This window comes from Ambystoma mexicanum, chromosome 10 (assembly GCF_040938575.1).
Source record: "Ambystoma mexicanum isolate Mex_15411 chromosome 10, UKY_AmexF1_1, whole genome shotgun sequence".
Classification (NCBI taxonomy): Eukaryota; Metazoa; Chordata; class Amphibia; order Caudata; family Ambystomatidae; genus Ambystoma; species Ambystoma mexicanum.
The window spans coordinates 1,313,897,932-1,313,914,895 of NC_090932.1; the positions used below are offsets into that span (position 1 = coordinate 1,313,897,932).

At 45.0% G+C, this 16,964-nt stretch overlaps 1 protein-coding gene across 1 annotated transcript in view; it reads right to left on the minus strand.

The window, feature by feature from the left end:
* Nucleotides 1-16,964, minus strand: part of LOC138492304 (rab5 GDP/GTP exchange factor-like) — a 664,850-nt gene that overhangs the window by 288,601 nt on the left and 359,285 nt on the right. The window contains exon 6 of the mRNA XM_069619350.1: nt 11,358-11,493. Coding sequence (XP_069475451.1) covers nt 11,358-11,493 — 136 coding nt within the window. The remainder of the gene's footprint in view (nt 1-11,357; nt 11,494-16,964) is intronic.

Sequence of the window (16,964 nt, forward strand, 5' to 3'; positions counted from 1 at the left end):
AGAGGTTCCTGTGGGACGAAAAGGAGTCTGACGGATTGCAGCTCCTAGGGATTTTGCTGCAGCTTTTGAAGTTTGCAGTTTCTCTAAACTGTCATCCGCCTTTTTCCCGAACAAAGAAGAGCCATCGAATGGCATGTTCAAGAGCCTGGCTTGCACATCTGGGGCAAAACCCGACTTTCTCAACCAAGCGAATCTCCTGGTTGATGTACTTGCCGCCATTGCTCTGCTGATACTGTCAGCCGAATCAATGCCCGTCTGGAGGGATTCGCACATAGCGTCTTTACCGTCCTGTATAATATTCAGGAACGCATCCCTTTCTTCTCCCTCCGGGATGCAGTCAGCCGCTGTAGAAGCACACTCCCAAAGTGTATGGCTGAACCTAGCAAGGGTGCAAGTAGCATTAACAGACTTTAACGCCATGCTACATGCTGAAAAGACTTTCTTTGCCATAGCATCATATTTTTTATCGTCCCTGTCCTGTGGGACTGTAGGATAAGCCGTCTTGACATCGGTAGAGGATGCTGCTTGTACCACCAGACTTTCTGGGGATGGGTGTTTAGACAAAAACTCTGGATCTGTGGAAGATACCCTGTACTTTGCAGACAGTTTTTTATTTACTGCTGGTATTACATCTGGGGTTTCCCAGTTTGTCATGATCTTTCTCTGAAGAGCTTTATGAAAGGGCACCACAGGATCCTCTTGTGGGCCTTTGTCAAGAATATCCGTGAGGTCATCTTGCTGGAAAGATTGTGAAGGTGCAGACCACCCCATGAACTCTGTAATCCTGGCCATTAAGGCTCTGTAGGGGGTTTCAGCGTGCTCCCCCGGGTCTGGTTTAGCAAAATCCACCTCAGGGGAAGTGTCTAACCCACTTGCCTCATGTAAAGAATCATGAAGATCCTTTAATCTGCGCTCTTCAGAGGAAAATTCCTCTCTAACTGGGGTTACAGGTCCCTGTAACTCAAATGTGTCTTGTTCAGACAAATCACCCTCTTCTAAAATTGAGGATATAGTTCTCAATTGTTCTGAACTCATAAAGGGAGTAAATCCCATTTCCAAGGCAGAGGGTGCCGAACTTGTCATTATTGGCCTCGAAAACGTCGATGTCGTCGACGTCGAAGGCTTCGAGCGTGGCGTCGAAAACAGAGGTGGAGGCCTCGAGGACCTCGACAGAATTGGAATTCTACTCGACAATATCGACGCCATCGACGTCGAGGGCCTGGGGATAGTCACTGGATGTGTGGTCACCGTGACTTTCCTTGGCGTCGACCCGTGTGTCGAAGGTCCCCTCGACAACGGCGTCGAAGACATCGACCTCGACGGGACCTTCATCGATGGCGTCGACGGAACCTTCGAGGAAGGTTTGGAGGTCATAGTCCTGCTCGAGGGTTCGAAACGCGCTCGAGAGGTTTCTTTCGCCGGGTACTGCGACTTGCGGCGTTTTTGACCTTCGGGTCTTTCGACCAGAGCATCGCTCTCGGCAGTCTTCGAGGGGGTCGAGGCCGCTTTCTCGAAGACGCTCATCATATTCTTTCGGAATTCCTCCCATTCAGCCCGGGAACTATGTTTCGTGGGGCAAGGGATTCTTTTTGGCGAAACAGAGGAAGAGGAAGACGGAGAAGGGGATCTTCGACGCCTCCTCTTCGAGTGCTTCGATCTCGAGGAGTGATGAGACCCACTCCGAGACCTGGAGCGCGAATGGTGACGAGGAGACGAATGTCTCGACTTCGTCGACGAAGAAGAAGCTTTGAAAGTCTTACCTTTCTCCAGCTTCCCCCTACGCTCCTTCAGGGCCTTAGCTGTCATGGACATACAGTCCTCGCATTCCGAACAATGGTGTTCAGCTCCCAAGCACCACAGACAATTTCTGTGAGGATCGGTCAACGACATCTTTTTCCCACAATCTCGACATTTTTTGAAGCCGGATCGAGGAGTTGTCGGTTCCGACGAGGAAGCCATCGAGTATGGATCGAATAACTCGAGGTAAATAGGATTAATCTGACTAAGAACTGAGCAACGGTATTCCGAGGCACTGAGTAAGCGCGGAAAAACGGAACTGAGCAACGGACGCTGCGCGCGGCCTTTATAGGCAGGATGACGTCGAGCGTCGATACGGCGGCTGTCGAGGGACATCGACTCGAGGGACGTCGACGCGCAGCGCCCTCTAGAGAAGAAATTTTCCGAGGCCAGCAGAGCTGGAAGGATATATCCTAAGATGAGGAATACGTCGGAGGACACAATCCCTTCGAAATACCATTACTCGAACTGCCTCCCTGGCATATAAGAATGTCATAATGACCCTATTAGTAGGAATGACTGGTAAAATAACGGATGAGGTAGTGGATGGTATTAGGCAATTGGCGGATCTAGGAGAATGGGAAAAGGCGGAGAAACAACCACGGGAGTGAGAGAGGGAAGGGCGAAGAGAAAAACGCACTCCTGGGAAGAGGTTTGATAGCAGAGATTTTTGCGTTTCCAGAAAGGATATGTTTTTAGTTTTCCTGAAGGATGGAGTGCCGCGGGAAGATATTGATGGGATTGAGACACAGGAAATGTATCAATTGTATAAAAAGCGGGGTCTAGATGGGAAGGAGCGTTATAAACAAGTGAAGCAACAAGACATACATAAGCCCAAGAGGGAGGAGGATTGTTTTGCACCGCCTCTAGAGAAGGGAGATGATGAGTCACCAGCTATGTCCAAGCAAACCCAGCTGATTTATGCAGACCTGAGGAAAATGGTGAGTGTAATGGTGGAAATGGAATCCAAACACACATACTCAAAATACAAATAGGATGATGGTCAAACTGCCCAAATGAAGGTAGACAGAAGGCCTCACGTAAAAGTAAAATTATTTTGACAGTCAGGAAACATACAGGAGATGAACGCCTTAATTGATACCGGGCAGAGGCCTCTTTGATACATGGAAATCCTTCAAGGTTTAAGGACGACATTTTACAGTAACAGGGTTAGGGGGCAAAGAGACCCCTGCCGTCCAAACAAAAATTGATATGAAAATCTCAAGGGACGCTTATCAGGTAGTAGTAGTTCCGATCCCCAAATACATTATTGGATTTGATATTCTAGAAGGGTTGACGCTTGGATTGGGATGTAAACTTTATCAGTTTGGTGTAGGTGCGTTCACATGCACCGCTGTGGTGGTAGGACAATTGAAGATGCCCCCGGTGCAGGTTCCAATAGCCACCAAAAGAGTGTCCATGAAACAATATTGGATACCCAGAGCACAGAAGGGGATTTCAGAAACCATTAAAGGGTATGTAGAAACCGGCGTGTTGAGTCCCGTGACCACGGCCTGGAACAATCGGATCTGGCCTGTTAAGAAGCCGGACGGGAGCTACAGGATGACTGTTGATTATCGTGAGTTGAATAAACATACTCCTCTGCTAATACCGGCAATCCCTGACGCAGTGACTTTGATTGAAAATGTACAGAAATTTGAGGGAACTTGGTATGCGGTGTTAGACTTGGCTAATGCCTTCTTCACCGTACCGATTGCTGATTAATGTCAAGAGCAGTTTGCATTTTCCTGGAATCGCAGGCAGTACACGTTCCAGCATTTACCAATGGGTTACATGCATAATCTGACAATCTGTCACCGGCTGGTGGCAGAACATTTGGAAAAAATCCTGTGCAAGCCGGATGTGCAGATCGTACATTACATTGACGATGTATTGATGCAAGGGAAAGAGGAGCATAGTGTGCAAACGCACCTATATCTTATCATGGACAGTTTACGGAAGGAAGGGTGGGATATTAATGAGACTAATACCCTAGGTCCAGCAGAGACAGAGATTTGTCTGGGAATTCAGTGGCATAATGGACATCGTGAAATGGTATCAAAAGCCAAACAAAAGATCCTCAGGTTTTCGCCTCCGAGGACTAAGAAACAAGCTCAGCGGTTTATTGGGCAATTCGGATTCTGGAGACAACATATACCACATTTAGGGCAGATTTTGGCACCCCTTTACAAAGTAACACGCAAGAAAGTCGATTTTGAATGGGGTGTGGAGCAAGATAAAGCGTTCCAATTAGCCAAAAACTCTATTCAGAAAGTGCTTGATTTATGGCTGTTGAGAGATGGGGAGGTGGAACTCAATGCATCAGTGCAGGATGTCTATGCCAACTGGAGTTTGTGGCAAATACAGGACAGGAAGTGGTTGCCTTTAGGATTTTGGAGTCGGAAGTTACCTGAAGCTGATGACAGATATACTCAGTTTGAGAAGCAATTGTTAGCCTGTTATTGGGCACTATGGATACGGGAAAATGGTGGCGAGTCATGATGTATTGATCCGACTGGAAATACCACATGAAGTGGGTACTGAGCTCCCCTAAACGACATTGATTTGGGCATGCACAGGAGACCAGTATCATCAGATGGAAATGGTACATTCAAGATAGTGCCAAGACATGAAAGGGGGGAGTGGCAAAATTACACGAGCAAGTTGCGGGGGTTCGTTCCGCTAATGGATCTGGAGCCTGCAGGAGAGATAACGATAGGTGAATCTCCAGTCAAATGTGGAATCCCATACAGAGAATTATCGAGCGAGCAAGCTGAACATGCCTGGCTTGCTGATCGTTCAACCAAATATGTGAGAATTTTGAGCGACAATGGAAAGCTGTAGCATATAATCCCAGGTTGAAAAAGGTGTTAACCACCTCTGGCAAAGGGAAGAGTAGCCAATTTGCAGAATTGTATGCTGTGTACCAGGATTTGAAACAGGAGACGCCCGGGAGTTGTCACATTTATACGGAGGACTTGTGGTCCATTGCAAATGGGTTAGTTGTGTGGCTACCTCCTTAGCAGAAGAATGGATGGAAGATTCATGCTAAAGAAGTATGAGGAAAAGAATTGTGGCAAGACATTGCTGAGATGCTAATGCATACTACAGTAACTGTGTATCATGTAGACGCACAGTGTGCATCAGATTCATTAGAATAATGGTTCAATTCCGTTGCAGGCGAACATGCCAACATTTCGGTCATGGACACAAAGGCTGAGGAGGAGGATTTGGAGGGGATTGTTAAATGGGCCCACCAGAAGAGTGGACATCTCGGAGAGTAAGCTACTATCAGGTGGGCGCAAGACAGGGGAATCAGCCTTCCATTAGACATGGTAAAAACTGTGATTTTTCAATGTCCCATGTGTCAACATCAGAAGCAAAGATCAATTCTGCACATAATCCACGGCATGTTGAGGCAGGGTAAATTGCCCGGACAGATTTGGCAGATCGATTAGATCGGCCCCATGCCCATTAGCCGAGGATGTCAATATGTGTGTACATCTGTGTACCATTGTGGACACATATTCTGGTTACTTAATGGTATTGCCATGTAAAAGAGCCACCCAATTGAACACAATTAAATTATTAGATCAAGTGGCTGTGTATTGTGGTATTCCCTTACAGATTCAAAGTGACAATGGGTCCCACTTTAAGGGAAAGTTCGTTTTAGACTATTGTCAGGAAAAAGGAATCAAATGGATCTTTCATTGCCCCATCACTCTGAAGCTTCAGGGTTAATTGAGTTGTGCAAAACTGGTGAGGGTACCTTGAAAGGGTGGCGAGAATGTGTGCTAAGACGCTGTGCAAATACTTAATAACCATCCCACTGCGAACAGTGAGACTCCATTAATGCGCATGTTAACGCCAGCCTTACATTTCAGAACCAATAAAGCTGTGGGAACTCTGTTGTATTGGGAAATGTCTCCTGGAGCGTTAGCTCCTTATCGTGCCAATCCTGAGTCAGCTGGGGCGGATTTGCATGCAAGGGAAGAAATCCGACTTGAACCCAGAGGCATTATTGTGATTGCTACAGGAATCGGGGTGCAAATTCCATCTGAAAATATGGGAGTAATTGCCCCTAGATCTGGACTAGCCCTGAAAGGCATTCAGGTGTTGGTAGGGATTGTGGATGCAGATTACCAGGGAGAAATTAAGGTTATTCTCATCAACAGTGGAGATAATATGTTGCCTATACATAAGGGAGATCGAGTGGCCCAATTGATATTGGTACCTATAAAATGATCGATGGCAAGGAAAGGAGCGCCACCCACGGTATTAACTATTCATGGGCACAAGGGTTTTGTCTCATCAGATGCAATGGTTCCAAGTGCCAAGGTATGGGTCGAAAAACCTAATGGTCCGCCTGTCCCGGCAGATGTGATTGCAGGAGGAGAAGATCAAGTGGTTCTCGTAATGGAACTTGGGAAAAGGAAATGGACACATATTCCCGCTGTCAAATGCTATTTGCGTGAATGATGTACTAAGCTGATATCTTGTTTATGATTCTTGATTTATAGATCCTGAGTGTGCTGATGAGGGGAGGGTCCGTAAACATGCTGGAAAAACTGGCAAGCGTCTCCATTCTGCTAATGGAGTCAGGGAATTGGCATATCGCAGTGCCTTCAGGAAACGGCGAGGACAAAAGCATAATGCCTTGCCCCTTTCTGTAATTTCTATGTCCGTGGTGCAAAATAACTATCCCGCCCTCGTCGGGCAGACTGAGGATATATGGGTTTACCTGGCTCGACTGGTCTTGAACATTTCACATTTCTGTATATTGGATGTGCATGACTCAGCGACTTTAGTTTCCACCTGCCTTGTGGCGATACCGACACCTGTCCCGGTGCTAAGGCACAGGGTCTTGCATAAGGATCCCTTGGTTGAGAATTCCGATATACAAAGTTCCTTTTCAGTGTATGAATATTGTAAGTTCTGTGCGGACACGGATTGCAAATGGAGAAATATGACAAGCATCATTACTTACAATATTGCTCCTGCTGATGTCTGCCATCAAATGACTTGTGATCTAAACTTTGTCGGTAAATGTCAACAACTGACCTTAAACCAAAATGAGAAGAAAACGGATTTTAAGCGGTGCTTGTGTGCGCGACCGACCTCCGTTTGTATTGATGTTTCTAACAATATGTGGTGTAAATTTACTATTCTTACTGCCAGCCACCTGAACAATGTGAAACGTCCTGCGGGTTGGTTATTCTCCTGCGGGAATTTTACCTATTCATATATCCCTGTTAATATTTCGGGTGGTCCTTGCACTTTAACACGCCTTGGCTTGATGCTGCTCCCCTTACGTCCTGGTACTCGGCGGTCTATGCGATCCGCTCCTACACCGCCCTAGAGCCTGATTGTAATTCTGATGTCCATTTGTTGTCTGAAACTGAAGTTTTGGCGTTAGCTGTTACATTAGTTGGGATTTGGGGCGTAGCAGCTGGGGGTTATAAAACCATGATCAAACTAGCTTGCTTGGTAGTCAAAGTGCTTAACGAGACTTTGCAGGCTTTAACTGAGCTATTGTTAGATGAAAATAATTTTAGGAAGGCTATTTTGCAAAATAGGGCAGCTACTGTTTATCTGTTTTTGAAGCATAATTTGGAGTGTAACGCCACAGAAGGGATGTGTTGTTTTGTTTTGGAAGATCGTTCCCGTTCTATTGAGGGTAATATTAATGAGTTGAAAGTTCTGGTTGTCAGAGTGAGACAGGAAAAAGATGGGCACTGGTGGGGCCAAATGTTTTCCTGGATTCCCGAAGCATTACGTTCTGCTTTGGTTTGGGTTTTTGCTATTTTTGCTGTTTTAGTTTGTTGTTGTTGTTGTATATCATGTATTCCAAATTTATGGCATTTGTTTTGCGGGTTCTGGGAACCTTCCTTTCGACCATTTGGTTATGGTAGTTGAATGCCCAAGGGGTGGAGTGGAGTGCGTATGCAAGAATGAGCAAAGAAAATATGGCACTGATGCGCGGCCATCTTGGACATTCATTTTACATTACAGCAATGAAAGAGCAATGAAAGCCTATGTTTTCATGGGCTGTGTGATCTCTTTGCCTACCAGCTCTGGGACTAAGCAGTGTTGTGGTGGCCGAGATGAAGGCGTCTTCTGCAACTATCCTAACTGTGATGCTATTTTTCTATGTTTATTTATAACAATGTGTTTTTCTTTCTTCGTGTATGTTATGAGTAAATAAAGGGCCTATAATGAGCCATTTATATCATCATTATAACCAGTGTTTTATGTGTAATTCTTTGCCTACCTGAGTCCAATAACTGATTTTGCAAGGGTCAGGGGAACGTAAGTTCGAGGTCTCCCCACGTGACCAAGAAAAAGCAAAACACTGTTATCCCAAAAGAAGTTATAGGTTTTTACTGTTCCTAGAATAAGTGTGTCACTATTCTGCAAAGTATATTGTCCAGTTGATATTACTATGTGATTTCTTGCCGAGAGTCTGCAACCTTGGTATAACTGAAAGTAATCTAAAAGTAACTATTGGATTTGATTTCCCCAGAACTACTGTTAGGTGTTCGAAACAAGGTTATATGCTTTGGTCTGTGCACCTTCAAGCATAGTGTTGTGTTTTTATAATTGTGGTTATATATAATGTGATAGTACTTATTTCCCCCAAGATGTATCTGGGCCTACTTGTATTTAAATAAACCATTTATTTGTACAATAGAAAATGTTTGTGTTTCCTTGGATCATATGTGTATTACAATTTCATTGTACTGATTCTACAGCCCTCTCTCCCTCTTAAGAGAAGCCTGGCTGCTCTGTCTACACTACCATGAACTCAGGTGATAAAGCCTTATACTAAGAGTGGATTCTTGTACGTCTCAGTTGAATGGTTTTACTAAGCCCTTAGTTGGACGTCCGAAAAACTGTTCTAACAGCACTCTTGAAAAAAGTATCAAAACACAACTACTGGTCCAATACTGAGATAATTGCTCTCGGGAAATAAACGCACAGCCGAACGGAGCTGGAAAAAGAACCCCTCTAACTCCACACTTGCAGCATACAAAACAGCTGTCAAAAAATATAAAAATGCTATTCTAACAGCCAAGCATATGACCTTCAATGACCGAATTACCACCGCCAAACCTAGCTCACGTGAGCTCTTCTCCATTCAACATGAATTAAAGGGAAAAACTACGAACTATTGTTTGAAGGTGAATGATGAATGCCACCGGATTGCTATTACTTAACGTGTCTCATTGCTAGGGGAGAAAGCTACTGAACCCCAATCACTGACTGCCACGGAAAAACCCTCTGACCCTGCAACACCCTTTTCTTTCAAAGAAATATCAGAGTCTGAGGTTCAAAACATCGTGCAAGCTTTAAAACCAGTCTTGTGTAAAGGTGATCATTGTTCAAAGACTATCTCCTCCCACTGCTTCCTTGGGTGACAAAAAATATGAACAGGTCCTTCTCTGAAGCCCAGGTTCCCACAGACCTGCTGAAATATTGTATTTCTCCTCTTCCATAAAAAGATAACCTGGATCCAGCCGTAGGGTCAATTTCCGACCAACACCCATTGTAGCATTTCTGTTGAAAATTATTGACAAAGCTGCCCCTCTTCAGTACTGTGATTATGCTGAGCAACACAAACTACTGGGTCCAGGACAGTCAGGATTTCCTTCCAAGCATGGGACGGAAACAGAACTACTGGATCTAAAATCTAATATTGTTAAAACTGTGGACAAAGGCCACACTGTGCTGCTGCTCCTGCTAGACCGGTCAGCCGCATTTGACCTGGTGGATGAGGAGATGCTGGTTAACCAACACCGTTGTTAAATGGTTCCAATTCTTTCTTGGAGCAAGACAAGCAAGAGTAACAAAAAATTACAATCAATCCTCTCCGATACTTCTGACCTGCGGCGTGCCACAGGGATCATGTCTCTCTGTCTTGCTGTTCAATACCTACACCAGGTCCCTGTGTGACCTACTGGGCAGTCAGGGTGTGCAATTCACCAACTATGCAGATGACACGCTGATTCATATTGAACTCTCGGGGGTTTACCCCACAGATGTGGAAAGAATGAACCAGATCTTCTCAGCAATTCAGTCATGGATGGCGCAAAACTCGTTAGCCCTTAATAACGAGAAAACCAAGCTGCTAATTATTGGAAATGGTGCAAGGTTAAAACACAAGGATCCACAATACAGTCACTATCCAATTGTAGGTAACAACATTCCTGTGACCCAGCACGTCAAAATGATGGGAGTCTACCAAGACTCATACATGAACAAACTGCTGTGGCAGATAAGACCATAACTGTGCGAGCAGAATAGGGCATTAGTGGCCTATGCCACTGTTAATGCTAAAGCTCGACTACTGCAACAGCCTTATGGTCAGCACCTCACAGGCAAACATAGAAAATACAAACCATGCAGAATGGAGCGGTGCGTGCGGTATGTGATCTCGAGAAGAGAGCGCATGTATTAAAGGCAGGCCAGAACCTACACGGGCTCCCGGTAGAGCAAATAATACAGCATAAGGCAGGCTCCCTTGTGCACAAATGCCCGTGTGCCAATGCTGACACGTTCAAGAAGCTCCCATAAAACGAGCCTTGCAATCTAATAAAAATGGAATCCTGGCATGCACGCGTTTGACTCTAAAAAGGCTTGGAGGTACCAGCTTTGATGTTTGGCCCCTGTGAAGTGGAATGCGCTTCCTATCTTGCTGAGGACAATACCATCTATGTCCAATTTCAAAAAGTGTCTGAAAAACTTTCTCTTTGTTCAAGGTAAATCCTCAGGAATTCACAGCTTAACAGCTTCCACTCTTGCATGTTCAATGTTCAGTCTGTCTTGTCAGCACTTTGAGGCCTCCAGGTGATTGGCGCTATATAGAAAATATATAGCTAAATAGACATAGTGCAGCCCACATTAAGTACAATGTGCGCAGATTTCATCTTACTTCAGTGGACCAAAAAGGAACTCATCATGATGCGATACTCATCATCTGGCCTCCAACTGCACACTCCATTGGTGCCTGAAGGGTAGCCAGGCATTATGAAAGGGGGGGCCGCCCTCCTCTGGCCAAAGCCCAGAGACGCCACTGCCTGGCAAGTGTTTGGGTGGTGTGAGGGAACAGTGCCGGCTCATTATAGCTGGTCAGATAACACAGTGAGCTAAGCACTGGCCCCCTGATATCTGTGTGCAGCATGCCTTGGCAGGTTCGAATCCTGGCATGGTCAACTCCCCTTTTCATCCTTCTGAGGTCGATAATTTGACTACCACTATGTGGGATAATAATGTCTTATGTTATTTCAGCGCTCTGATAGCTATGGGTGTGTAGCGCTATATAAGAACTACATTATTATTATTATTATATAAGTTTGTGTGCCGTATAACTGAGTGAAATCCAGATGCAGAAAAGACCACATAAAAAGTCATCTTTATTGTTCAGCTAAAGAAGGCTGCTTCTGTCTTGGTGCTGTGCTAGCTACTTGTGCATTTTCTGGCCTGCTCCTCCGAATGATCTCTAATTTCATGTCATAGAAACTGACCCCAAAGTACAGTATGGCATCTTGCTTATCCCTTACCGTATTCGTCTCTGAACGAGAAGATCCTTCTGTTCGTCTTGTGAATTGTCCGGGCAAAAGACAGATTTATATAGTGGGGTCATAATCATTTTCTCAATATTATCCAGCATTCGATCACACTCATCGGTAGGAAAACCTAGAAAAGACAAAGACTGTCAAAAAAAGCAGAGTCTTTCTCACATTGTACTAAAAACGCACCAAACTCTAGCTAAAGGTAGGACAGCACAATACTCCAAATAATCTCGAGGTTCATCAGTTACAAGTGCTTTAATGCTATGTTTCATTATATATTTCACTGGATAAATCAAAATTTGGCACCCACCAACCAAGGTTCCAATGTTCAAATATTCCAAATCTTTTCACCAACTGTTTACATTTGTGGAAATTGAGGTACTTTACCACCAATGTAGGACTGAGGCATACAATTGTCTTGGGCACCAATGAAAAAGTGGCCCACAATTGCAAATGGCAATTTATTCCTTTTGTGACAGACTGTTTGAGTAGTACCCAAGGGGGAGGTTTTTGATCAAATGTAATGCAAATTTTGCATTTTAAAGAATATTTATTCAGTAACACTGCTCAAAAGAACTATCTGCAAGGTGAAGTATCTTATCAAACGGGCCCCATATGTGCCAAAAAAGTGACCCCCTTTGACCAAAAAAATTGGTCCATACTAGCATTTTGTGTTTTTGGTTTGGGAATTGCCCTATAGGCCAGTCCGAGCCGGTTACCACCAAGGTCAACGGATACGTGGCATCTTGGAGATCAAAGCTACTTGAGCTACATAAAACAAATGTCATTCACCTGGTGCAGTCACTTCGGCTATTTTTTCTACAGTGAGCTAAAACCTATGTTCTTTGGTCTAACCAGTGATTTTCACAGCTTGAACAATTTCCCAAGAAATGCTTGAGTATTCTCGTTATTGTTCAGTGCATAAAAGAAAACACTAGCAGATTGTTACCTTAAATGAGTCATACTTTTGCACTCGTGTTTTAGCCAAACACTGAGCAACACATGAGAAGCATGTGGGAAGAGCTGCCTTGACCATAAGGTGTTTCCATTTTATTTCCCAGATATCAATATATCAATTAATCTTTAGGAGTGTGCTTATTACCGGAGACCAGTGTCTAAGCAATGGACTGGGATTCAAACCTGTGCCATAGCCAAAACTCCCGACTCTCCATACACCCCACCCGCACACCTTTGGCAGCCCCCATCGTTCAGTCGCCACCAGCTGCAGCCCTCCCTCTGCGACCCCTCTCCTCCCCACTCTGCTACACCCCAACCCCCATGACCAACCCTGTCCATCCTCTCGTCCTCTCCCCTTCCCCCCTCCCCTTCTTGTCCCACCCATGCTCCCCAACCCCACCCGCACCATATCCTGCCTTATTTTCCCCTCACCCTCCTCTTTATTTATTTATTAATACATTTGTATTGCGCACCTAACCCAAGGCAACTGGGCGCATCAGCTTAAGAATATAGTTACAAGTAGTGCAAGGTAAAGCAGAGTGGTTACACTTAATGCAGATCATAAAAAGAGCCTGCTTAAGATTGTGGTTAAAGGCAGGCTTAATGAGACGGTTACAAAGATTTGCCGTCTAAGATCTTAGTTACATATTCGACCGGCTTAAGAATTTGGTTACAGGTAATGCAGTTCGCATACAATGCATGCTTCAGTTTTTAGTTACAGTGGCTATGTGGTTCTTATGATCCAAGTGGTGCAGCTGTTGACATTAGTTTCAAACAGGGACAGCTTAAGAGTATGGTTACTTGGATGGAGGTTGTCAGAGTGGGCTGGTGTGGGTGCTACTTGGTAACTAGCGGGTGGGGAGAGTGTGGCTAGGTCTCCTGTGTGGAGTACCAAGGTTTTAGTTTTTTGCGGAAGGATAGAAGGGCTGGGTCCATCCTTATAGCTAGGGGCAGGACATCCCAATAGTTAGCTGCCATAACCGGGACGCTTGCAACCCCTGCTCTTTGCTTTTTGAATCTCGGCTTGGTTAATTGGCCGAGATAAGCCATGCGTTTGGGTCTGGCAGTCTGTTTTTTTGTTATTAGACAAGAGAGATGGTGTGGTGCTGAGTTGGAGAGACATTTATGGGCTAGTGTTTGTACTTTGAATGTGATCCCGTCTTTCACTGGTGGCAAATTAGTGTTTCTTCTGACGGTGGAAATATGGTCTGATTTGGGAATATTTGGGGCAGCTCTTATGGCATTGTTCTGCATGATTTGGAGTTTCATAATTCTTTTGTTGAAGAGCCGGCAAAGATGGCATTGCAGTAATCGATCCTGGAGAGAATTAGAGCTCTGGCCAGGGTGATTGTTACGCTCACCTGGTCTCTGTGGAAGCGTTGGGGCACGGTTGCAGCCATCCATGAACTTGAATCACCCCTTCAGGCCACTTCCTCAGTAGAAAAGCTGTGAGCAGTGGTACGTTTCTGTGAGCATACGCCGGCCCATAAAGCTCACCTGTGAATTATGGAAGATAAGCTCTCTGTCCTGCTACTTCTGGCAGGGGCGCGTCGAATGGGATCTAGTTCCTTCACTGATCCCTGATAAGAATTATTCCAGTCCAGCTGCGACTATGCTTCTCCTTATGATTGTTAAGTCTTTCTTGAGCTCTTGTGATGCTGTTCATTCTCTTTAATGTTTTTATATGTTGCTCCTATGTATGCCCACAATAATGTCTCTCGTTTTCTTCCCTTAGATGGAAATGCGGCCTCAATGCAGCTGTGAGACACGAGACGCGGATGCTACAGTAATATTCGACAGCAGATAAGTGATGGTTTAAGGAAAAGCGCGAAGTATGGGGAAGCGCAACCTTAAACAGACAGTTTTTTCAATTTCTAACCTTGTCTTCTGTTTTTCCTTGCAGGCGCTGCTGTCGACGATGGAGTGTGTCGTGCTGTGGTGCCAAGATGAAGATTTCGGCGTTCCGGAAAGTGTAAAGATGAATACTTGGTTTGCCGAAGAGATGTACAGGTAAGAACAGCTTCCCCCAGTTGGTAAGTATGCTGGCAGGAAGCAGGATCTCCAAAGGTAAGTTTGACCTCAGGCGACGGTGAGAGTTACGCTGCTTGCAAGTGCAGAATAACGTTAAGCGTCTGTCTTGAGGATCGGGGCAGCTTATATAGCTGAGATCGTGGGCACGCCCATTAGGGCTAGCTTAGCAGCCACACCCTGCCACTCCTAGAGAGTGAGCACGTGCGAAGGCAATCCATTAGCAGCCACACCCAAGAATGCACTTGGGGCTGCTTAATGGATGGAATGGTCAAGGTTAATGCTGTGTGCTATGTCCATAGTAAAAACATTTTGGTGTTAAATGGATGTTCTTGTTTACTTTTGTTCATGAGCGTGGCGCCAAAGGCACCAGGACAGTGTCCACCCAGGTCTCCTGTGCATGCGACCCCTGCATGCCTGTGCCCCTGACTTCATGACCATGACAATGATGCAGTTCTCTTTTGTAAGATATGGTCTGCACGCTGTGATGAGTTTCGCTGTGTAAGAGGAGGCCACTGTGATACCGTTTACTTGGCGAGATAGGATGAGTGAAGAGTCGAGTTTCCTAGGGTCTTTACATCTTTAGCTGTTTTTATGATGTTTCCATCAATGTTGAAGGATTGGTATAGTGGGGACAGATTTTTGAGTTTGGCTTGGCTGGCCATGATGAGGATCTCAGTCTTATCATTGAGACAGAGCTCATTCTGGGCCATCCAAGCTTGGATTGTGAGATATATAGCATTTAAGGCATTCGTATCAGTTGTGTAGTCGCCTGTTATCAGGATTAGCATTTTGGGTGTCGTCAGCATAGTTTGTATATGTGACACCCAAATTATCCAGTTTGACGAAGAGAGGTTTTGTAAATGCATTATACATGGTTGGTGACACGCATGAGCCCTGGGGCACTCCGCAGGTGACTGCGGTGGGAATGGCTGTTGCACCCGCAGAGAAGACTCTCATTGTGCGGTTTGACAGGAAAGATTTGATCCAGGCTACAGAGTCATTGGAGAAATGAGCATCACTGGATAGGTGGTGGCCTAGGTTGTTGTGATTTACAAGATCGAATGCTGCCCAGAGGTCCAGGAGGAGGAGGATGGCTACATCCCTGACCTGGTCCATTTGTGCTTTAAGGTGTACTAGGGCCGTTTCCGTGCCATGGCCTGGACGGAAACCTGATTGCCGAAGACCCAGCAGATGGTGTGATCGCAAGTATTTTTGGATCTGTACATAGGCTACCCTGTCCAGACTTTTTAGCACAAACTATACTGTCATGATAGGTCGGTAGTTTGTGGGTACATTAGGGTCTAGCATAGTTTTTTTTTTAAGAAGGGCACCACCCAGGCCTCCTTCAAGTTGTCTGGCACTTTGTTAGAAGTAAATGAGTTATTTATATTTATAAGGGAGGTGATGAAAGGTGCCAGGTTATGTGCATTGTCTTTAATTAATGTTGCAGGACATTTGTCGCCTTGACAGCGTGAGGGTTTGAGGCCTTTTATGATTTTGATGGTCTCCTCTGTCGTGATGGTAGAGAATTCAAACTTAAGGAATAATTTAGGCGGTGACGGTTCGCTGGTAGTCTGTTGAGTAGAGTTAAGTTTTAGCTTTTTGTTATTCATTTATAGTGTTGAGATTTTATCCAGGAGAGCCTTTTTAATGTTTTCGCACCAGGCTTGCTCTTTGATGCAGAGGTTAGGGGTCTGAGAAGGGGCTTCGAGTTCTCTTAGGACTGAGAAAAGCTGTTTGGAACTAGAGTTAGCATTTTAAATGTATAGGTTGTATGCATTACTTTTCGCTTGATGAGTGACCTTTTTGTAATCAGAGGCTAGGGAAGTGAATTGAAGTTTGTTAGTGACTGATGGGTTTTTCCTCCAGTTATTTTCTGGATGCCTTTTTTTGCTACAAAGGTCTTTAAGTTCAGGGGTGAACCACTGGTTTAGATGTGTTTTAGGCTTAGCTTTGCAGTTTCCTAGTGGGGCCACTGCATCTAATGCTGTTTCCATCACTTGAGAGAAAGGCCGGGTCTCAGGGCGCTATCTCATGCGTAGTGAGCTGCGACATAAGAGGGAGGATGTTTTCTGGTGTAATATTATGCATATTTTGAGCTCGAGTGGCAGGTGCTATCGGTTTGTGCGAATTGGTAGATGCATTGGTATTGATTTGGAATAGTATAATATTGTGATCTGACCAGGGGCAGGGATTATTGTTAGAGATATGCGTAGAGCAGTTACGGTCCGCGAGCCAATCAAGCGTTCGACCTTTGGCGTGGGTAGGACCAGCGGATCATAAGGTCAGCCCATGAGTTTCGATGGTATTAGCAAGTGTGGATGCTTGAGAGTCTATGCTGTCGTGAAGACCTAAATTAAAGTCTCCAAGGATGATGATGACTTTAGAAGTGTGTTTTGTATCTGTGGTTAGTGGGAACGCGATGTCTCCATCGAATGAAGAGATGGGACCTGGTGGCCTATAATTGAGGTGTACATTTAGTGAAGAAGTGGCTGATATGGAGATTGTGGTGGACAAGAGTTCTCCTGAGGAGAAGGGGATGTTTGGAATTTCTCTAATGTTCAGGTTAGATTTGGAGATGAAGGCGATGCCTCCTCCCTTTATAGT